The following is a 21,116-nucleotide window of genomic DNA, read 5'->3' as shown; positions in this document are numbered from 1 at the left end:
CGCTACCGGCTGGGTCGAAGCTACGGTAAAGATGGATAAGAAGCACAAAAGCACATTGACTGAGCCCAACAGATTCAACTGTTAATATAGATCGGTGTTTATTGCTGGATATGTTGAAACCGTAGTAAATGCAGATGTGGCACTCATGCATCGCGGAGAACCTTGGGGCGTGTGCAGGTCAGCTGTGCGTGCCCCGGTCGGAGAAGCGCCTTTCGACGCGATCTCGGACCAGCTACTGCATTTACCTTATGGCTGCCACGCGAGAATCATTCGCTATCGCACTGCACCGGGGCCCTCTTTACGGAATTCTAAGCTGTCGAGCGGATCGGGGTAGCTTACGCCGTTAGAAGTAACATGTTTGAAGGAGCCAAAAGGGGTTGCTGTGAAATCGTCTAGTGATCGATTTGATTTTGGGGTATCTGGCTCTGTCTCCAAACATTTTACATACGTGGTCACATCTTTCTTGGAAAGTCAGAAGAAATATCATTTTGCAAATCTCACTAGCATGCACATCGATGTATAAAGGTATGGACCCAAATCTTTTGTAAATTGCCACCCCGATAAACTCTATAACTAGTTAACGAACTATAATTAAGCTAAAATAGCGGCACCTAAATTTAGAAGTAATCTTGTCAATCAGATAAGCATGATGTGGTTTAGCAAAGGCTAGAGTGTTAACTGGCCAGTTCAATTTGTTATTTTGTACTATATCGACATTTCATAATTAATAATTAATAGCTGCATTGTCCATGTATACCCATCTATTGAAAAACGCCATTTAAACACGAGGTATTGACGTGGTCAGTAGCAGCTGCGCCCGGAAAACTATATCGAATCTATCCACGGTCAGCTCATTATAGAATAGAATAGAAAAGTGACGAATCATGACAGAAGGGTATCAATAGATTTCAAAATCGCCTGTCATACTCGACGCAGTACAACCATGCGCAGCACGACTCTAAACAGCCTTATTTCGACTACTCTTGGCTTCTTTCTCCATTTGCAGTCTTTCTTTCCTCGCTCGTTCCTGGGCATCAAGTCCAGTCTTGGTAACTTCGTGTTCCTTGTTGAGCTTCTTTTTCTGTAAAAGCAAACTGACTATAAAACCGATAGCAGCAAGGGCGGTATAGAATATCCACATGGTGCTCAAACTTTTGGTATACGCGTCGAGAACTGGTTGCTTTTCGTCTGGCGGGAGAGCCTGGATGATATGGACCGAAGCTCCAGCAGAGACTCCCTGCAGAGCTTCTAAAGACTTGGGGCTGAGGAGGTGTTGGATCTCCAGAATGTTACTCTGGAGTCTGTTCTGGATTATGACACCTCCGATGACAACGGAGATACTGCTAGCAAGATTTCTGCAGAAGGCTATGGAAGCTGTGGCAGTTGCTATGTCACTGGGCCTTATATGGCTCTGAAGAGCGATGATGGGGGCCTGGAAGTTAGGTCCAATACCCATTCCAGCCACTAGTTGATAGAGGATAACTTTGACCAACGATCTGTGTGATGGGAGATTGATATAGAGTCCTGTTCCGAGAACTAGAACGGTCGTTCCAAACCAGATTGGTGGAAGGCAAAGACCGGTCTTGCGAATGAAGACACCGGTGACCGCAGAGACGATAGAAACTGCTATAACGTTTGGAAAGAGGAGTATTCCCGACTTTAGCGGTGTCTCTCCAAGGACGGCTTGAAAATAGAGTGGCAGGAAGAAGCTTCCGCTAGTATAAATGGCTCCATGTATGAGGACCGTTCCATATGCCGCAAGTGTGGACCGCTGGGTAAAGAGCCACAGCGGCATGACTGGATAACGCGAAACCTTCCACTGAATAAGAATAAAAATGCCCCATGTCACTATTCCGAAAACAATCAAGCATATGACTGTTGGGGAAGACCAGAGGTAAGACTCGCCACCATACTCAAGGCCGATAAGGAACATCACCGTACCACCGACGACAGCGAGAGAACCGAGCCAGTCAATGGCACGGAGTCCGGCTAGCAATGGGGTGGTAGGAGTATGGAGCTCCAGGAAGAAGAATATAATCAGAAAAGCAACTCCGTCGATGGGAACTATTTCTACCGTTAGATCCATCATGGAAAACAACCAGTTATGAGCAAAACTTACGGTTTATATAAAAACACCAACGCCAGGTGGTGTACTGGGTCATGAGGCCACCGATGACAGGCCCAATGATGCCTGATATAGCCCATACCATGCCGATGATACCAAAGTACATGCTTCGAGTTCTGTTTACAAGGTTAGCCTATCAAAACCAGCCACTTTCACGAAGCAGAGAACGAACCTCATGCTGAACAAGTCGCTCACACAGATATTCACGAGAGTAAGAAGGCCTCCGCTTCCTATTCCTTGAATCACACGGCTGGCTACCAACATCTTGATATTGATACTCACGCCGCATAGGAGCGAGCCGATCAAGAAGACGACGTTGGCGGCCAGCAAGACAGGCTTCCGGCCGAAGATATCGCTAACTTTCCCCCATGATGGAGTTGATGCTGAGAAAACAAGTCAATATCGAAGCTTGAATCTCTTCCCAGGGGCAACAGTAACATACAAGCAGCACCGAGCAGATATGCAGAGCCCACCCAGGCATAGTCCGCCTGTGATGTGTTAAACTCTCTGGCGATGGTTGGCAGCGCCGTAGTGACGATCGTCTATGGCGTTTCGCATTAACCTATCAGTCCGCAAAGGATGAAAATCAAGACGAAGAAGACTTACTATGTCGAGAGCCGCAAGAAACGTGGCCAACTATATAATAGATAGTCCGATGAGCATGAAGGCTTCGAATATATATAAATAAACCAGCAGAGAAACACAGTGTAACTCACGCAGAGAGCAAGCATGATGAGAGCGACTTTGCCCTTCGACATCTTGACCTCGCCGGAACCAGCTGGTGCTTCTGGAGCCTCTTGAGCTGCTGGGCTATTCTCATCTCGACTGTTTTCTTTCTCTTGATATCGATCTTGAAGCGCTTCTTCTTGCTTCTCGTCTGCCTCTGCTGGACCAGCTGCTTCTACCGCCTCCTTCGCACCGCCAGCAAGCATCTTCGGCGCCTCCATTTTGGTCGAGCAATCTGTGCTCCCTTCGAGAGAGGACGACGAGCTCTTGATCTCTGTTGCTGCTTCATCGTGCCCACCTGTCACCGTCGCCGTCGACTCCATCAAGCCTGCCATGGGGAAAGACGCTCTGCTTCTCGTCTGGCCGCCACCGCTGAATGGGAAAAATAAAGGAGCAGAAAACCAGCAGAGTGGTTTTAAGCGGGTTATATATGTATAAAGAAATATAGAAAAATATCTCAGAGACGAATCATACTGTTATATTTTCGCTATCTTCCACCCGGTTTTCTTTTACATATATATATATAGTTAACCGTATACGAGAAATCGAGAAATTGCTATGGATCTCCCTCTTTTAACCCAACGACCAGAGCTTACCTGCATATTTTGCCTTTACCGATGCCGATAAATCCGATCCATGGAGCAGAAGGGCAAACCAAACCCGAGCCCGAGGCCCAAGGCTGTTGCAGCCAGTCTTCCCTGGCCTGGCTTGAAGGTGGTCACACCGCCAGGACAAGGGCTCTGATGCCCCATATTGGAGCGGCCCGCCGCCCCCAGACTGGCCAGCAGTTAGCTAGCTAGATAGAGAGGGATGTGGAATATGACTCCTAAAATATGTACGGAGCAAAGGGGAAAAAAAAGACGGTTCCAGCTCGGACAGAAGTTACGGCGAGACCCCCTTAGTGCGAAGTTTCGGCCAGTCTATGCCCGTATCCAGTCGAACTAACTTGGGTTGCCAGAAATAACATATATAAAATGGGCAACTATCTATGGAGATCGGTCGGTGGTAAGTAACGAACGTACGACCGGAGCCGAGTTCTTTTTGCCTATAGAAAAGGGTCTCTATAAGATGGCCAGACTGTGAAACATCGATCAAAGTCATTCATTTCTATTCCTTTCTTTTTTTTTGGCACGTCTTGCCTTCTCCTTAAACCACCCGGCCTCAGGGCCGCTGGGAGTAAAGGCATGTAACTAAATATAACTATTCAGTTAGTTATATAAAAGAAAAAAAGGGTCGGAAAGCTGTATCCTCTCTTCGTCTTTGTCTTCTTTACAATTCCATCCCACACACCGTCACCGTCACTACCATCAACCGACCAACCAGCCAACCAGCCAACCTCATGTTTCGACCCAATTCCCATTTCCACACCTTCACCAGAACACCAATGTCTGCAAGATACGAACGAGGCAGATCCAGAGAGATTCATGAGATAAAACAGAAAAGGAAAAAAATAATAAAAAGGGGAAAACGAGAAGAAGTGGTAAGTAGGGAGGTAGGGAGGTAGATAAAGGCGAAGTAAGATAGAACGAACAAGAAAGGCCATCAAACAACCCTCTTTTGACTTTGATTGGAAAAACAGACAGACCAGCTAGCCAGCTATGAGGATAGTTGGCAAGGAGAAGGACAAGGCAAAAAAGTGAAGAAAAGGGAGGGAAAAAAGGAGTAAGACAAGGCGATGCAATAGAAAGAGAAGCAAAACAAGGTACAGCAATATCACCACGCCGTGTCAAGAAAAGGAGAAAGAAGCAAACAATGGACACTGGTTTCCAAGAGTAGAGACCCGAGGAAGCGAGTAATGCGTGATAAGAGACGTGAACAGGAAAGGAAATAGGGGAGAATACAGCAGATGCAAGAGGAACAAGGGGACGAGAGCTGAGTGACAGTCAGGACGAGTACAGAGGAAGAGGAAGCGGAAGCGGACGGGCGAGATATGGGACGAAAAGGGGAGGGATCCAGGGGAAGAACAGTGAACTCGCGGCAGAGATTCCGAAATAAGAGTAAGATGATGATATGATGATGACGAACAGAGGAAGCAAGGAAAGGGGGTGGAAAGAACAAGAAGAGAGACGAGGAAATAGAACGGACCAAACGACTTAAGCACCCTAGCTCCATCCGTTGAAAAGATATAGCTTTGCACAACCCTTCCCTCACCCCAAAAAAAGAAGAAGAAACAGTAAAAAAAGAATATAAAAAAAAAATGACGAAGAAACTCTCACGCTGTGCCTCCTCTTCTCTCTTTCTAACCCGATGCCAACAACACTTATCCGCGAACTCGATCCTTATCACGATCTCGTTGCGGGCCAAAGTCGACCTCGACTACCTTCCCTTTCTTGTTCTTGACCGAAAACTCCGCCATCAACGCCAGATGGTCGCTTGGGAAATGGTAGTTGGGGAAGCCAGGGACACGCTGCAGGTATTCCTTATCCACTTCTCCGAGCAGTCCGGTGACTTGCAGCAGATTGGAGGAGTACCAGATGTAATCGATGACATCGGTGAAGCCTGGCGTGTAGTTGGTGAAGGAGAGCTCGCCTATGGCAGAGTAGGCTGACTTGAGGGTGAAGGGATGTGTCATGCCTTGGCGCGTGAGGTTGCCATATAGACGATCCCGGAGGTCAGGATGTTCTTCCTCTAGGCGGCCGTGGGCGAGAAGGTTGTAGACCGCGGAGGATGGGCGGGAGTTAAAGTCGCCGCATACCAAGATCGGAATCTGAGATGGGCTGCTGTACTCGACGGACGGAGACGGCTCAACGGGCGTGGGCGGGCTGGTGTTTTCGCTGTTGATCGTCTCGTCTTCTGGCTCGGAGAAGCGGAATGCTGTCTTGTCTGTGCATGGAGGTATTTTGATGAACTTCTCCGCCAGCTGCGTGACTTCTTCCATCATGATGGCGGATTGAACGAGCTTGACATCTTTGTATGCAGGATCCCAATAGATGTGCGCGTTGACTACTATGATACGCTCTCCAGACATGCGGTTCTCAAGATAGACGACGACGGCAATGTTGTCCTTTTGCCACAACCGGTTGTAGATGTCGTCCTGGCCCTTGGCGTCGGGCCGTCGTACTGCGGTTTGGCCGAAGTGAATCATCGCCTTCTCGAGGAGGATGTACTTGCTTCCCTTGAAGAAAGTGGCGCAACCATCAACGACTTTGGCTTCTTCTTCGCTCATACCTTGGGCGCGACCCTTTGGCCAGTATACGCCCTTGTAATCGTTGTATGCCAGCTGTTCCCTGAAGAAACCATGGTAGCTGCCTTGGTCGACTTCCTGCAGGCAGACAATGTCGGCGTCCTGGCCTCTGATTTCGCTGAGAAGAAGGTCACGACGGAGCTCCCAGGCGAGTGCTTTCGATGGAGCATATCCGTACTGCTGGTGTGTAGCATATCGATCGCACAGAGTGTTGTACGTAAGCACAGTAAACTTGTCATGCGGGTTCTTCGACGAGCCGCGGCCGCTTTCGTCCAAAACAATCCAGTCTCGGTCAGACGGAGGCATTGGCACTACCCGTGATATTAGTAAACAGACATATCATTGCATGTTTTAAAAGGGCGTTGATAGAAGGGTGGGAATAGAAAGAAGAGTATCCTACCTGGAGTCTCTTCCTTGAGGTACTTGATGAGTGCCTTTGTTCCCTCCTGCATGATGCGCGACTTGAGCACATCGTTTAACGGGTTCCCCTCGACGCCGAGGGTTTCCAGTTCGCAGAGATAGCCCATCTCGAAAGGCAGAGTTTGTAGATTATTGTCGAAAAGAAGGAGCCTCTTCAGGTTAGTTAGCATGCCAATCTCTTCTGGGATCTCCGTAAGCTCGTTGCTGGACACGTCCAGGTGGGTGAGGTTCTTGAGCTGGCCAATCTTGCGAGGAAGGGTTTTGAGCTTATTGTGGTTGAGATAGAGCTTGTCGAGGAAGGCATAGTGGAAGAGGCCGTCGGAGAGAGCACGAAGACCCTGGCCACCAAAGTCAATGGCCATCCAGTCCTGGCGGCGGGTTTCCTTTACGGCCACAGCGCGATTACGGTCCTCGGTGCCGTTTTCGTTAGAATCATTCTGATGGGAGGACAGCTGGATACCCTTGGTCTGCTGGGCGACGGATCTGGCATAGTAGTGAGGGGAATTGGCTTGTCTGGACTCTGCTGCAAGCTGTAACTGCTGTTGCCAGTGCTCGTTCATGGGTTCGTCGACATCGTCTTCGAGGTTGGCGGAGGAGCCGTTCTGCAGATGGGAGGGAGTAAAATGCTGAGCAGTGGCGTTGGAGAGAGCACCGGCGGAGTAGCTGTGTTGCTGGTGCGAGAGAACCGGGTTTGATTGCGAGTGAGGGGCGTGGTGTTGTTGCTGTTGCTGTTGCTGCTGCTGTTGTTGCTGCTGCGTCTGCTGTTGGGGATGTTGCGGGTGCTGGCCGGGATGTTGAAACTTCTGCATGGGCATGCCAAACCGCTGGTGACCCTGAGCACCGTTGAGCATGACCGGCTGCCCCTGGTGGCCCTGGGAGTACATGCTGAACGAGTTGATGGCGGGAGACTGATTGATTGGCGGCGAGCGCGACGGCGACGGCGTGTCCGGGTTGAACTTTAGCCTACCGGTAGGCGAGCTGGTTCCGTTTCTTAGAAGATGGCGTTGGTGAGCTTGGTGCTGCGAGGGCTGCTGTTGATGCTGTTGGGACTGTTGTTGCTGGGTTTGCTGCTGCTGCTGCTGCTGCTGTTGAGATTGGTTCTGGAAGTAAAACTGCCCGGCCCCAGGCTGGAACCGGTAGGGACCATCTGCCATTTAACGAGGCAGATGAGACCGAGGATGCGAGCTTGCGGACGGCGAAGGGGGTAGCTGGTGTAGCTGGCGTAGCAGCAGCAGGTGTCCGGGCAGAGAGACGGGCGGCGTGGCGGGAGTTCGAGCTTGCGGTCTTCGTCTCTTCAACATGAGGGCCCAGCGAGCGGAACCTCCACTGGCAGGGAAGAAGATGAGCTTGCGGCCAACCGTCAGAACCGACCGCCCTTCTTCTGCAACGCTCGTCTTTTTAGGTCCTCCGCCTCTGTCACTTTCTCTCTGGTGGCGTCTGTCTGTCTGTCTGTCTGTCTGTCTGCACCGAGGGCCAGTCCGGAGGCACAGCCGCAGCAAGGGGAGTCTCGAGCAGGTTGGCTGGGCTGGAGACGGGCTTGGTCAGAATGGGCGAGCAGCAGCGGGATGGGGGGCCAGGGGAGGGAGTCCGGCAGCGCTTACATCTGTCTGTCAGGTCTGTGGTGTTTCTTCCGGCGCCTGTCGATGCGGGTCTCTTTCGTCTTCTCGTCTTCTCGTCTTCTCGTCTTTCTTCTTCTTTCTTCGTCGTCGTCGTTTCTTTTCGTTTCTTTTTGCTTGTTTTTTTGCCTTGAAAAGTCGAAGGTGGGAGTCGGTCACGTGGAGTCACCTGACATAACGCTGGAGAAGCCAAAAAAGGACAGAAAAGACGAAGAAAGAGAAAGAGAAATAAAAAGATGAGAAAGATGAAAAGAGAAAAAAGTGAAAAGATGCATGGAGGAGAGGAAGTGATGGTAAGAAGGCAGGCTATATACACAAAGCAGTGAGTGAATGCATGGGAGGCGGCGGTGGACAGTGATGGAAGGCTCCCTTGGTGGCGTAGTCAGTCTGCCCTCGATCTACAGAGTACCAGCTGCTGCCTAGAAGAAAAGACGAAGAAGACGTAGAAGTCATGGAAGAAGACATGGAAGGCCTCGAAGAAGCCCTGGAAGACTCAAAGGCAGGGAGGGAGTCTCAGCCTGGGGCTCGCTGCTGGCTGGTGGAAGGACATAGTCATGGCAGGCAGCAGGAGACACCCTGTACAGATGCTCTTCTTCTTCTTCTTCTTCTTCTTCTTCTTCTTCTTCTTCTTCTTCTTCTTCTTCTTCTTCTTCTTCTTCTTCTTCTTCTACTACTACTACTACTACTACTACTACTACTACTACTACTTCTCTTACTCTATCTCCAAAGTGCTAGACTGCTTTGATACAAAGACCAAATTCAAGACCACACTCAAGGCCAAATGCGAGACAGCTCAGGATGGCCGCTACTAGTGACTGTCGACGGTGACTAGGCCGCCCACGCCTCGAAAGCGAGTTCTGCGACTGGTAAACAGACAGCTGGAGGACGGCAGCAGGCGGTAAATAGGCTAGCTGATCGGTGGTCCGTTATATAACTTGACGAAGATGCGAATATCAGGACCGCCAAAGGGGGTGAAGCTCCTGGCCCGTCCCAGCTCCATAAAGCAATATAAATACTCTCTCCGTCCGTATTTTTTATACTCCTCACCTCTCTTCTTCTATCTCTATCTCTGTCTGTCTCTGTCTGGCTTGTCTATCTCCCTGTCTCTGCCTGTCTCTCTAATCTTCCAGGGCTCGTCTCATCGTCCTCCCTCTGTATCAACCCCTGAGGCCGGCTATTACATACTCTGCCTGCTGCCCCCCAAGGAGCGAGCAAACAGCCGGCTCAACCCTCCTAGGCCAGGGACCGAGAGATACGAAGCAGCAGCAGACCGGCAGACAAGGCCAGAGAGTCCCCTTCTCACCCCCTTTTTCGCCCCAGGCAAGGGTAGTTAGTTGACTGGTAACTCTAAGCAAAAAATAAAAAATAAAAATAAAATAAAAAAAAAAAAACTTCGCACTAGGAATGGCCGTTCCCCCAGCGGGAGGCGGCTCGAACACCAGCGGCGGCGGCAACACCACGACCACGACGACCACCGGCAGCAACACCAGCAACAACAACAACAACAACAACAACAACAACACCTCGACCTACAACTACAGCAGCAGCGAGGTCCGGCACTACAACTACAACCACCACTACCAGTACACTCCGCCCACTCTCGTCTCGGCTGTCGACTTCAAACATGTCTTCCTCCCTCACGCACCTATGATGTCGATTCCAGCCCTAGATCCGCTTCCTGCTGGCGGCGGCTCGCCCTCATCTGCCTCCCTCAACACAGACTACACCACATACCCGCTCGGCAAGCAGAATGGACGGACCTATCTGCGCGACCCCGAGAGCACCTATCCGCTGCCCTGCGACGTGCCCGAGATCCACCGCCAGTCCCTCCACTCCCTCATCGTCATGACCGTCTGGGGAGGGCCCTTCTGCTCCCCGACCACCGCAGACAACCCGCCCAAGAAGGTCCTCGAGCTCGGCTGTGGCTCCGGCCTGTGGACGAGTGCCTGCCACGAGTACTTTGCCAACCGCGGACAGACAGACATCTCCTTCACGGGCCTCGACATCATCAGCCTGGCGCCGGACCTGCAGCACAAGCAGGGCGTGGACTGGCAGTTCAAGAAGCACGATCTACGGAAAAATACCCTGCCCTTTGCAGACGAAAGCTTCGACTTTGTCTTCATCAAGGATGTCTCGCTCTGCGGGCCCATGTCGGATCTCAAGGCGGACGGGACGCTGTCGGAGCCCCTGCGGGTGCTCAAGTCAGGCGGCGTGCTCGAGATCTGGGACTCAGACATGGTCTACAGGACGCTGCTGCCTAACCCACCCGTGGCGCCGGGTAAGCTGTCTGAGGAGTACCAGGAACAGGCTGAGATTACCGGTACATACACCATCTCGTCCGCTACCCCTTTCACCAACGCCCAGAACAAATACCTCAACGACTACAACACCTGGATACAAAAGGCCTTTGACGCCCGCAAGCTCAATACCATGCCCTGCGCCACTATCGGGCTCGCCTTCTCGTCGGAGGCTGAGTCGTTTCAGAGCTCCGGCAGCAGGCGCGTTGCCATCCCGCTCGGCGAGGTCAAATGGGAGCAGAAACAGAACGGCAAGCCCCTGACGGCCGACCAGATGGCCCTGCGCCAGACAACCCTGCTCACCGTCGTCCAGCTGATCGAGAGCATGGAGCCCTTGCTCATGGAGGCCAGCGGCAAGGGCCAGGCCGAATGGGATCGCTGGTGGACTGGCATGACCACCGATCTGATGCAGAAGGGAGGCGTCGCAAGTGGCGAATGTCTGGAAATCGGCGCCTGGTGGGGACGAAAGAAGTAACTTGCCCTTCTTCTTCTTCTTCCTCCTCTCTTGCTGTCTTTCTTCACCGTCTTCTTACCTCCCACCCAGATCAATTCAAATCATTACGCCCAAAAAAAAAAAAAAAAAAAAAAAAAAAAAGACTACCACCCTATACCCGCCGTCGGCTTCATTTTCGACCTTCAACTTCGACTTCAACTTCACCGCTCAGTTGCTTGGTGTCTGGTAACGCTTCTTCAGCGTCCGGTACCGTTTCAGGTAATATCTGCATATCACAGGTTAGCACGGCGGCACTTACTTGCTTTGTTGTCTTGTTTATTTTTTACTATCACCAGCTCAAAGGGAGGGTACTGTGAACGGAAACGGAAACACATGGGATGGGGCTATCTGGAACGACCAAAAAAAAAAAATATGCTGAGGTTCAAACGGGGTGTATATCACAATAGACGTCAGGAGTGGTTTTTTTCCCCCCTCTTGTTTTGTTTCCTTTTCTTGCTCGGGTGGATAGGAGTAAATAGGCAAGGCGGGAGGCTGCATTGTATTTATGTATGGATATCTGACGACCCTGGGACTATACGCGGAGTATATAATTTGCTTGAATAAATTCAACTTACAATGCTTCGACTTCTATAATTATAATGTCAGAAGAAACGCATGTAAAAGTGACTCGGAAATAGCACAAGATCGTACGCACCTTTCTTCACGAACTCGGCCCTCTCTATGCCCTTTTTAATCTCGGCTTCGTCTGTGATGTGCGCCTGGCTGGCAAATGCCCGGTGCAGCCGGCCTCGGAAATATGCGTATCCAAGGGGATAATCTCGACCCAGGAAGAGGAGTTCTGCTCCAGTAACTTCAGATTAGCCCGTCTATTGCTCCACACAAACCATTCCTTATGCTGGCAGCTCACCTTTATAGACCTTCACCACCTGGTGTCTTAACGAGCTCATCCTGTCCAAGCAGCCAAGTAGGTTATCAAGAGAGATGCAACGACTGACGTTGAAAGTAGGCCTGTGCTAGCGTCCGACCTGCATAAGCCTGCTCCCGCTGCCCTGGCGTCCTAAGCTGATCCTTTGTCTCCTCGTCCGGCGTCCTTGTCTCTTCCCTTTCTTTGTCCGGTCTCCATCCTCCTCCATCCTCGTCGTCCTCGTCGTCCTCTTCCTTCGCCGTCAACAAAACGCCCACGCCAAGTCACGTGCATCTTAGTTTTGAGCCCCAAACTCCGGCCCGTAAAGCCGAGGGCCGGCAAAACCAGAACCGACAGAAGACAACGAACAGGAAGAAAGAAACAGACGAAAGCGAGCAATTGATTGCTTCTAACAGTCTCCAGGGAGAATAGAAGCAAAGTATCAGGCATGTCTTCACCGATGAACCTGGCGCGAAAGTCGCTTCTTGCTCACAGCGCTCCCGGTTCGCCGTTGGTCAGCAGCATACTCAGCTTATCTTCCCCAGGTCGATGCTGTATCCCTGCTCTATCGCGAGCCTTTCATTCCCATGCAGCCCACAGGACAGCATCCAAATCTAATTATACCCAGCTTGATCCGCGATGGCTTTCAAACATAAAAAGGCGTATTGGGAAATGTATTGCTTTTGGCATGAAGCAGGATCTAGTCCCGCTTGCCGGAGGGGTGCTGGAGGAGATAGCGCGGGACTGGAGGGAGCTAGTCGCAGGCAGCGAGGGATTCTTGACGGGGGAGAAGTATTGTGGTCTTCACAGACATAATGTCGTCTGGGGAGAGATGGTGAGTTTCACTACATTTATTTTCTATTTTTCTCTATTTTTACCCTTCTCCTTTTCACGTATCGGTTAAGTATTGATGGTCTGTACTGATTTATGGTTACCTTTCTAGGATTCCATGGTAAGATACCCGCTTTCCCCTGATTATATGATATAGCCGTATTTCACCAGCTATGAACCATCTGCTCTTCATTTGTATCATGAATGATCTTCTAATCAGCGTGCTGCTATATTCGCTTTTCTGGAAATAGGGTATGCTTCATATACCAACCTGTTCGCCATCACTCCTATAAAGGAAGCAAACTAACGTACGAAACAGGCCATGTGAATAATGTCATGTATGTCCGCTATGCAGAGACAGGCCGTGTAAATTGGTCCCGCAACATAGCCCTCCACCACGACCCCGAAAACAGCAAGGAATGGTCGCAGCTCATGGGCTCCACGAGCGTAGGCTACATACTAAAGAGCATCAAGGTGGACTTTAAATTTGTGTGTATACCCCTTTAAAACATCTACCAATGTACAAACGAAGTTTTAAAACCCACCAACTAACCTATAACATCCAGCCCATGATGTTCCCAGACCAAATCAGCGTCTATCACAAACTATCAAACGAGCCACCAGCACCGAATGATCCGAATCCACGCCACTTCTCCAACCTCCGTCTTGACGTGTTGATCATGTCCGAAGCCAAGCAGCGTCCTGCTGCTCGATGTGAGGAAGACGTAGTACTGTACGATTACAGAATTGCAAAGAAATTGAACATCTTGCCTACATGGATGTTGGTGCAGTATCGGAAGCTTTGGGAGGCGCAAGAGGTTGCTAAGCAGGCCAATAGGGAGAAAGTCAAGGATATTGAGAGGAGGGTAAGGGAGTTAGAGGTTGGTACATGGGATAGGGAGGGTGCTGTCGAGAGCATGGGTTCTGCTGCTAGCAGCTAGTCAGTATATTACATGGCGTATAAAAATAGACCCCTATTTTGTTGATGTTGATGGGTGGATGGATGTCTGATTTGATACGTACACGATATCTAGAGAGCGCAAGATACGTGTTCCTTACAATGCACAGGTCCAAAGTATTAACTTATTTATTATATAATTGGTAACTGCTCTATAACCTCACCCTGTCTTGGAGCTACGTATGAAGCCTGGTTACCGTGGCCGTGAACCGGAGTACGAGGATGGGCATGAGACAGCGCAGCTGCAGGGATATGAACAGGAGCTGGAGCCAGAGCCGGAGAGGAAGTAACTCCCGTCCCATATGGCAGGAACTGTCGCATCCCATTAGGCGCGTACCGATACATCCCCATACTTCCACCCGCGGTGATGATAGCCTGATCATCTTCGATGATTGCAGCTCGCTCGATATACCATGGCGTAATCGGTACGCCATTCGGAGTAAGTATTTGCATATGAATTCGAAGGCTTTCGCGAACTTCGACTTCAATTTCGACTCCGTTGCTGGTTTCGATTGCGAACTCTACGGGTATACTCTGCTCTATACCGGCGTAGGTGAGCGGGTTATAATTCAACCTATACAGATCGGATCTGAATATGTTTTGAATATTACTCGCCGGTTCGCTTGCAATTTCAACATCAATGAAGAGGTTAGGGTCACCACCGCATGCAGGAATCAGACGAAACCTCGCTGGAACCTGGTTGGAGCATTAATACTCTCATCTTAAATCCATTTAAGATGAGAAGGGCTGGAAGCATACCTTAGGGACAAAAGCTCCTGGCAAGTAGCTGTTGTAAATGGCCGACTGGGCCATTTGCATCTGAGCTTGTTGTTCACGTTCGGCTAGGTCCTGAGCATTAGTAGAGGAAACGATGCGTTCGTGTTGGGCAGTTAGACGGTTAAGGCGGCTCTGAAGACGTTCTCTCTTTTGTACGGCAGACGCGAGCTCCGCTTCAGAGGATGTAACGGCTTTCGCCATGTTGGATTTAGCATCCTCAACCTCCTGTCTGAGCGCCTTCAGCTTTGACGTCTCCGCTTCGATGACAGCCTTTCGAGCGTTCCATTCCTCCAGCTCGGTACCGGCACCAGATAAATTTTCGAGTTTCTCAAGCTGAGCTTCAATCCCGGCGGTTGCATCTTCAGTTTGTCGAATGGTTCGTTCGAGCTGAAGGGAGCGTTGCCTTTGGCGGCTTTCGTCTCCACCACTCAATAGCCTGTGGGTCAAGCCATCTAGCTCACGTTTGACTTTGGACAGATGAAGTTTGTGGTTGTTCCTTGAGCGTTTGAGGCGGGAGCGGCGTTCGTTTAATTTAGCTTCAGCATTGACTATCGAGTTCTTGATAGTAGTTGATGGTGACGAAGGTCGTAGAGATTGCTGTGGGGATAAGGCGACAGGAGGAGTAACAACTAAAGCGCTTCGTTTAGCAGGACAGGTTAAAGAGAGTGTAGGTTGTATGAAATGAGCGTCTCACCTTGATCTGTGACGGGTGCCGACGGCGTCTTGACGCTCACAACACAGACTTCCTCATTTGTATCAACACACACAAAGCTACAGGTATATGTGCAGTCTGGCGCTAATCCAGAAATCTCTCCTCTCCAGTGAGCAATCGGGGAATCCTTGGAGCTATCAGTCACCTTGGAAAGGGAAACGGGGGCCCAATGTGCGCCGTTGACAAGAACGTAAAACGGTCCCGCAGCTCCATAAGCGGCGCCTTCAGCAACGGCGTCTTCACTGATATTAAAGTCATTCGCAGCAAATTCAATAGTTGAGGTATCAACGCCAGTAATCCAAATAAATGCATTGTCAGGAGACACGCCATCCAAATCATCTTCCGAGGTAGGAGCATTAGGAGAGTACCAATTACCATTCCGGGATCGTTCATATTCTCTAGTGACAGTAAATTTTGTGCTAGCCAAAGCGGCCCAAAAAGGTTGTATCCTTCTCGCCTCGTTGGCTTGACGACGTCGTTTCTTGGCAGTGGAGACGCGTTCCTTTGTATCTTTCAAACTAGAACTTGGCTGTGCAGGTTCAGATGAAATGCCGGATGATAGAGCGGTTGAAGGCTCAATAGAGGAGATATCAGGTAAGGTAGGCGTTACAGCAGCAGAAGTATCCGTAGCCGACCTTTCGCTACTTTTGGCGCGGGGAGAAGACCGATTCTTGGCCATTGATCGTCGAGCCATGGCAGTTCCAGCCTGAGCCAAGATGTGTACTGCAAGGAGGCTTCCTATCCAACTAGGAGGTGAAGAGCTATCTTGACGCCGAAACTCTGCGGGTATCAGGTACGAGTACTTTGCAACTGTTTCAGGAGAAAGAAGCTTTGCTGAAAACAAGTGACTAAGCAGGAAGGTCTGTATCCCTTCACTCCGTAAGAGGTGTACGATAAGCACCATGGAGACACAAAAGGTGTTGACGCCCCCTGTGCCTCCCGAGCTTCCGGCACCCAAGGCAATGGCTACCTGAACGTGAGCGAGATCAATGGCAAAGTTCTTTGCCCAATTCCACATAAACAGGCCCCATACAAGGAGACAAAAACCGTCCATTGCAATCATTGTACTTAGTGAGGGAGTTCCGGCAGGTCCTTGGAAGATGTCAAAATTCGAGGTAAGAGTCCCAGTAGAGACACCGGCGGGTAGCATGAACGTCATGGAAGCATAGAGAAATTGGACCAGGGTCAAAACGATGGGAGGGAGCTGTAGAAGGAGAATGAGAATGGCGATTGTATCGGACGTGGGACAGGCCTTAAGGATCGTCGAAGCAAGGACTAACGGATTGACGCCTTTACGGGCGGGATAGGCTTTTTTCACAGCTGGAGCCATCCTATCAGCTCGACGGGAGAAATGTTCGTTGAGTCGGTCTCCGGCTGCGATACAGGTGGCAGCTGAGTAGGTATGGTGGCCGTTCGGTGACATGGCGGCATCTCCTCCAACACTAGTACTGCTAACCAAGGCGTGACCGTTGCTTCCGTTAACCTGGACACTTCCGCTTGCACGCCCGCCTGCTTCTTTCTTGGTCACAGCTCCCATACTACCATTCGAGGAACCATAACCATTTTCCAGTTGGCCATCGAGGTTCTGCGGAGTCCTGGCGGAGGCGTAGGGGAAAGACGGCGAAGCAGCGGTTACGGAGGGAGGAATAGAAGCTGCTGCTACTTCTGCTCTCGAAGCAGTAGCGGGAGGAGTCGTGGTTGGAGTGGGAGGCGTATTGCTGGAGGCCTGGTGGAATCCGTTAGGAAGGCCATTCAGATGGCCATTAGATTTTTGTTTGGCGAGTTTCTTCCCTGGCAAGGCACGGCCTGACTCGCTGCGCTGTCCGTGGTGGTTCTTCCTAGCCATGGATTACCTATCCGCGGGCGCCAGGTGCTGTCGATGAGCCCAAATCCACTTGGCGAGGGTTAGCCAGAGTGAAAAGGGCTGCGAGGCCACCTGCGGCCCAAGAGGCAGAGTCGGGATGTTACGATCGAGGGGGGGTACCAGGGGGAGTTGATTGGCAGATGGGCGTGCCTTAGAGAGCGCCGGCCATCCTTCGGCGAGAAAGGGGGGAGAAGAGCGAGTGTCGAGGAGCAGAGTAGAGGAGTTAATGGCAGGCAAAAGTGAGGCCCGAAAAAAGCAGTGAATGAGTGAGCGAGTGAGTGAGAAAGGCTGGCCTAGCGCTCGTTTCGGATTTCACACGATGCTTTTTTTCCCTTCAGACTTCGGCGGCGCGCTTGCGGTGGAAAAAAGGTGAGCGCTGACTAAGGAGAAGTACCAATAGCATGAGTTTATTTGCTGAGTCAGCACAGCCGCAGACCTTATTTTATCGACATCAAAACGACGTGCGATAATAATAAGCAGAGGCGAGTGAGGCGAGATGAAAGGCTGCGGCGGTAAGGAGAGCGCCGTTGCTCTGTCCAGAGGCCAAATTGGAAGGCTGGTTACTTTCACCCTGGACCATCGTCTCTCTCGCCGAGCTGACTTTTTTTTTGCTGCAGTGTCAGAAGAAGGAGGATGACACACTTCCCGCTTCTTCCTTCAGCTTTTTGGCTAGGCAAAGGCGGATGCCTCGGGAGGCTCTTCTGCTTACTTGACTCCTGTTCCTTACTCATTCGCAGCCCCCTACTCTCCCGTGTTCATGTTCTACGGAGCACCCTGACCCCTTTTCTGCTCATTCTGCCCGCGCTGTACTCTACGCTCTTCCCTCCATCTCTCCTCGTCTGCCCTTTTCAGCTCGTCTTCTTCCTCTTGACCTCCCCGCGCGGCCCTAGGAAAAAAACTAGAAAGCTTAGGCTCCTTGGCCCGGGCAGATCGGCGTCACGTGGAAGCATCGATCTGCTTATCTCAGCTGCAGATACTTCGAGCGACAGGGAAGAGAAAAGTGACAGTCGAAATTTCAAGAAGTCACGCAGAGTGACACCAGAAGGAGTAGTTAGAGAATCGACTGCCGAGAGCCGGGAGTCATCGGAGCCAGCAAAAAGACAGCACATACGCCGTACAGGATGACAGCATACACGCCACTTTCACTCATGCATCCTGAAGTAACGGTCACCGATTCGAGATGAAGTGTATATCTTTCTCCTGCATGTGCTCTCTCCACAAATTATACCACCTCTCAGATGCAGAGTTCGGGACTGCTCACATTATTTCTCCTGCTCACATACAGGTCTGCTTTTCGTCTTCTGGTAATCAGCTGCTGACGTACTAGCAGTGTTGTTGGGAAGGCAAACCGATAGACAGACACCCTTACGTATCGATGTAGCACTGCATGCATTGACCTGGTGTTATCCCGGGGTTGGGCTCCATCCCTCCGCTCATCCTTTGCGAACCCACCAGTTACGGAGAAACTTGGTCGCAATCCATGCAAGATACTAACTGCCGCTTTTGGCTTCTGCACCTTTTAGTTTCCTTCGTGTTGAATTTGATGGTTGGTTGATTATTGAGATTGACCTGGGGCGGCAATTCTCTTTAAATGAAGCTATGCTCGGCACTTTATTCAGAGAAGCCGTCAATATTATCCCGCCTTAAAGCGTAATGAGCAGGTGGCAAGCCGAAGGAGAGGTAGCACCGGTTTAATTAGCAGACACTATCTAAGTTGTCGCTCTCGCTCCCAACAGCTGGTTTTTCAGGGATGATGCCAGTATCAAGCTGAGTACTGAACACCCCCTGACGTTACTGGTTCTCCTTTCTTATTTTCTCGCTTTTCACGAGTAGTTGCCGTCAGGAGAGGTACGTTAAAAAGGTTTGAAAAATATCCACATGGTAAGAATGCACTAGGGGGGACCTTTATTCCATATAACAAACCCAATGCGTGCTCTGAACGCCAACCCAGACCACCAAAGAAGTAATAATATGAACGCTAATATACAGGAAAGATACTTCGAATCCCTTCCTTACTTAGACAGGGAGCTAGGTAGGATGACATCACCCATCTCCCAGAATCTGGTGTCAGCATATGAAAGACACAGTTCTCTCGCTGAATGGGCAGTGTTTAAATTCACAGACTGATCTGAAAAGACATTCACAACCGTTCCGAATATGATCACATGGTCTCCAATTCGCGTAGTCTGTGGTAGGCACTGGCACTCGAATATAAATGGGAAATGAGAATCTTCTCCTGCTTTCGCTCCATTTATCACCAAACGTGGCGGCTCACCGCTCTGGAAAGAAGGTGATGCTTCAACATCACCGGGAGCAGTGAATCGAAAAAAGGAAGCTTGCTGCTCATCCTTATTTTTAGCTACGTTTTCATATCCTTTCGAAAACTCTAGAGCCAATCTTGCCATAGCTTCCGTAGGAGAGAGTAGATGGACGAGGAACCGGGACGAGAAACGGATGGCGTTGTGCGTCTCTGATGGTAATTTGACGTTAAATGATATCACCGGCTTTGGGCTCAGTGTTACTGTATTGAATGACGACACCGTCATGCCCCTAAAAGCAGAAGTGGGCGGAGAATTAGGGTCAGTCGAAGTAACTATCGCAACGGGATGAGGTACTAATCTCATCAACCGCCGGACTTGATTCTGGATATCCGTCTCAGCATCAAGTCCCCTTTGACTTTCTGTAGTTGAAACATCATCCTCTAGCTCAATTGGCTTTTTCTTGTTGGTATTGGGTGTACGTGAGCCGTTTGCTCTGGAGGTGCTTTCGGACTTTGCGTGATCGACTCGACTTCGTAGGTTAGGTGGCAGGATTGGGCTGAGGGTATCGGAGATGCTCTCAACATGTTTCGACACAATTGCTCGTACTATGCCCACGTAGTATTTGCGAGAGAGGGTATGGAATGGTGGGATTGCGCTCGCTCTTACGGTGGTGTTATAGGTAGCTTGAAGTATTGGGAGTCCCTGGCCCCATGGCCGAGAGAAGGGGAGCATCTTCCCAATTGACTAGCTGTGAAATTCGCCTCCCGGTATCCGATTGCATCATTTAACTCGTCCAGCTGCCCTCCCTCATGCTTCTCCGGGTATTGGAATGCTCGTTTTCCTTGTTCCTGATGAGAAAAAAACCTTGCGAAGCTTTGGTTAACTAGTCAACGAACACAAGGGAAAAAAACCTGCTGATGTAATCAAAATTATCATGAACAGCTTCAATCTTCGCGATCGAATCTTCAACAATCTTCACATTTCGCAAAACCACCACCAAAAAGCCTTAACCCGCCCAATTGGCAGGGCTCAGTCCCTCAATTCTTCTCAAAGACCCTTATTAGCGAACAAAGCCATGTCTTTTCACGCCTCCGTTCTCCGAGCGGGTTCGAAAGCCGCTTCATCGTCAACCACATTCATTTGCACTCAATGCAGAAACGCAACCCTTCTCCGCCGTCCTAAGAGACCATATACATTCACACAACTCATCGCACTCTCTGATGGAAGCACATTTACCCACCGCACCACATCTCCTCAAGCTGTCTACCGATCTACACGCGACACCCGCAATGCGCTGCTATGGAACCCCAGCAGTGAAAAACTGCTAAATCTTGAAGACGACGAGGCAGGTCGATTAGCTGCTTTTAGAAGCAGGTATGGACGAGGGTGGGACTCTACTACGAAAATCTCTGCAGAGGATGCAGCTGCCGCCGAGAATCTTGCCGGTGCCGAAGTTGGAACTGCGGCTACGCCTCAACAGACGGCTAAGGCACTCGAGAAGGAGAAGATCGTGGAATCTGAGTTTGAAGAAGAGGATGAGGATAGTTTGTTGGACTTAATTAGTTCGTTTGGGCAAGAAAACCCTTCTTCTGGATCAAAGAAGAAGTAGATGGGATGTGATGAGGCGGTGTTAGATTGGCGAGATGTTTATATGCCTTTTTGTATTTTACCTCCTATTGCTGGCATGGCATAAAGCAGGACGAGAACAATATTGTACTATATCATTATGTTATACACTTTGGGAGGGAACAACTATACGATATTCCTGAGCCAATTGGTTCGTGGTTACTTCAATTGCTGTTAGGGTACACTGATACTCGAGAATTTGAACTATAGAATTTCACTGCTATTTAACCCGACTTCCCATCACTTGATACTCAGACAACGATAAATATCCGCAAGGAACTCCTCCTGTACGAGCCAAAAGGGAAAATAAGGAAGCAAGCGGTGGCATAAGGCATGATTCATTCCCAGAGCTAGTCTAAAC

The 21,116-nt window shown here is 50.2% G+C and overlaps 8 protein-coding genes across 10 annotated transcripts; 3 read left to right on the top strand and 5 right to left on the bottom strand.

Annotated features, from left to right (window-relative positions):
* Positions 1-285: 285 nt before the first annotated feature.
* Positions 286-3,347, bottom strand: TERG_07539 (uncharacterized protein). Its single transcript, XM_003231871.2, has 6 exons — positions 2,842-3,347; positions 2,732-2,761; positions 2,568-2,667; positions 2,298-2,508; positions 2,120-2,241; positions 286-2,064 (listed from the first exon to the last, which is right to left on the bottom strand). The coding sequence occupies exons 1-6, from the start codon at positions 3,184-3,186 to the stop codon at positions 959-961; spliced, it is 1,914 nt and encodes a 637-aa protein (XP_003231919.1). The 5' UTR covers positions 3,187-3,347; the 3' UTR covers positions 286-958.
* Positions 3,348-3,621: 274 nt separating this feature from the next.
* TERG_07537 (glucose-repressible alcohol dehydrogenase transcriptional effector) lies at positions 3,622-7,152 on the bottom strand. Of its 2 annotated transcripts, XM_003231869.2 has the most exons (2): positions 6,436-7,152; positions 3,622-6,346 (listed from the first exon to the last, which is right to left on the bottom strand). In XM_003231869.2, exons 1-2 carry the CDS (start codon positions 7,013-7,015, stop codon positions 5,112-5,114), a joined length of 1,815 nt encoding a protein of 604 aa, XP_003231917.2. In that variant the 5' UTR covers positions 7,016-7,152; the 3' UTR covers positions 3,622-5,111. The 2 variants fall into 2 exon arrangements, with proteins under 2 accessions (XP_003231917.2, XP_047607258.1); XM_047750402.1 differs by having other exon boundaries at positions 3,622-7,152.
* Positions 7,153-9,475: 2,323 nt separating this feature from the next.
* Positions 9,476-10,913, top strand: TERG_07535 (uncharacterized protein; the record flags this gene model as incomplete). Its single annotated transcript, XM_003231868.2, has 1 exon — positions 9,476-10,913. The coding sequence occupies one exon, from the start codon at positions 9,476-9,478 to the stop codon at positions 10,841-10,843; it is 1,368 nt and encodes a 455-aa protein (XP_003231916.1). The 3' UTR covers positions 10,844-10,913.
* Positions 10,914-11,029: 116 nt separating this feature from the next.
* On the bottom strand, positions 11,030-11,769 carry TERG_07534 (uncharacterized protein; the record flags this gene model as incomplete). Its single annotated transcript, XM_047748790.1, has 4 exons — positions 11,030-11,087; positions 11,437-11,449; positions 11,517-11,660; positions 11,730-11,769. The coding sequence occupies 4 exons, from the start codon at positions 11,767-11,769 to the stop codon at positions 11,030-11,032; spliced, it is 255 nt and encodes an 84-aa protein (XP_047604779.1).
* A 1,124-nt stretch (positions 11,770-12,893) lies between these two features.
* TERG_07533 (uncharacterized protein) lies at positions 12,894-13,498 on the top strand (the record flags this gene model as incomplete). Its single annotated transcript, XM_003231866.2, has 2 exons — positions 12,894-13,046; positions 13,124-13,498. The coding sequence occupies 2 exons, from the start codon at positions 12,894-12,896 to the stop codon at positions 13,496-13,498; spliced, it is 528 nt and encodes a 175-aa protein (XP_003231914.2).
* Positions 13,499-13,647: 149 nt separating this feature from the next.
* On the bottom strand, positions 13,648-16,850 carry TERG_07532 (uncharacterized protein; the record flags this gene model as incomplete). Of its 2 annotated transcripts, XM_003231865.1 has the most annotated exons (3): positions 13,648-14,211; positions 14,275-14,921; positions 14,987-16,850. In XM_003231865.1, the coding sequence occupies 3 exons, from the start codon at positions 16,848-16,850 to the stop codon at positions 13,648-13,650; spliced, it is 3,075 nt and encodes a 1,024-aa protein (XP_003231913.1). The 2 variants fall into 2 exon arrangements, with proteins under 2 accessions (XP_003231913.1, XP_047607257.1); XM_047750401.1 differs by lacking the exon at positions 13,648-14,211 and having other exon boundaries at positions 14,248-14,921.
* A 2,030-nt stretch (positions 16,851-18,880) lies between these two features.
* Positions 18,881-19,861, bottom strand: TERG_07531 (uncharacterized protein; the record flags this gene model as incomplete). Its single annotated transcript, XM_003231864.1, has 1 exon — positions 18,881-19,861. One exon carries the CDS (start codon positions 19,859-19,861, stop codon positions 18,881-18,883), a length of 981 nt encoding a protein of 326 aa, XP_003231912.1.
* Positions 19,862-20,204: 343 nt separating this feature from the next.
* TERG_07530 (mitochondrial 54S ribosomal protein YmL36) lies at positions 20,205-20,738 on the top strand (the record flags this gene model as incomplete). Its single annotated transcript, XM_003231863.1, has 1 exon — positions 20,205-20,738. The coding sequence occupies one exon, from the start codon at positions 20,205-20,207 to the stop codon at positions 20,736-20,738; it is 534 nt and encodes a 177-aa protein (XP_003231911.1).
* Positions 20,739-21,116: the final 378 nt, after the last annotated feature.

This window comes from Trichophyton rubrum (genome assembly GCF_000151425.1).
Source record: "Trichophyton rubrum CBS 118892 genomic scaffold supercont2.10, whole genome shotgun sequence".
Lineage (NCBI taxonomy): Eukaryota > Fungi > Ascomycota > Eurotiomycetes > Onygenales > Arthrodermataceae > Trichophyton > Trichophyton rubrum.
The sequence above is the reverse complement of the archived record's forward strand: the minus strand, read 5'-3'. Positions and strand labels throughout refer to the sequence as shown.

Excerpts from the sequence above, each read along its gene's own strand:
- TERG_07537 (XM_003231869.2), bottom strand. The coding sequence starts at position 7,015 with ATGAACGAGCACTGGCAACAGCAGTTACAGCTTGCAGCAGAGTCCAGA. Across the intron at positions 6,347-6,435 it reads CCTCAAGGAAGAGACTCCAG|TGCCAATGCCTCCGTCTGAC; the intron begins GTAGGATACTCT and ends TATCACGGGTAG.
- TERG_07539 (XM_003231871.2), bottom strand. The coding sequence starts at position 3,186 with ATGGCAGGCTTGATGGAGTCGACGGCGACGGTGACAGGTGGGCACGAT. Across the intron at positions 2,762-2,841 it reads TCATCATGCTTGCTCTCTGC|TTGGCCACGTTTCTTGCGGC; the intron begins GTGAGTTACACT and ends TCTATTATATAG. Across the intron at positions 2,242-2,297 it reads AGCGACTTGTTCAGCATGAG|AACTCGAAGCATGTACTTTG; the intron begins GTTCGTTCTCTG and ends CCTTGTAAACAG.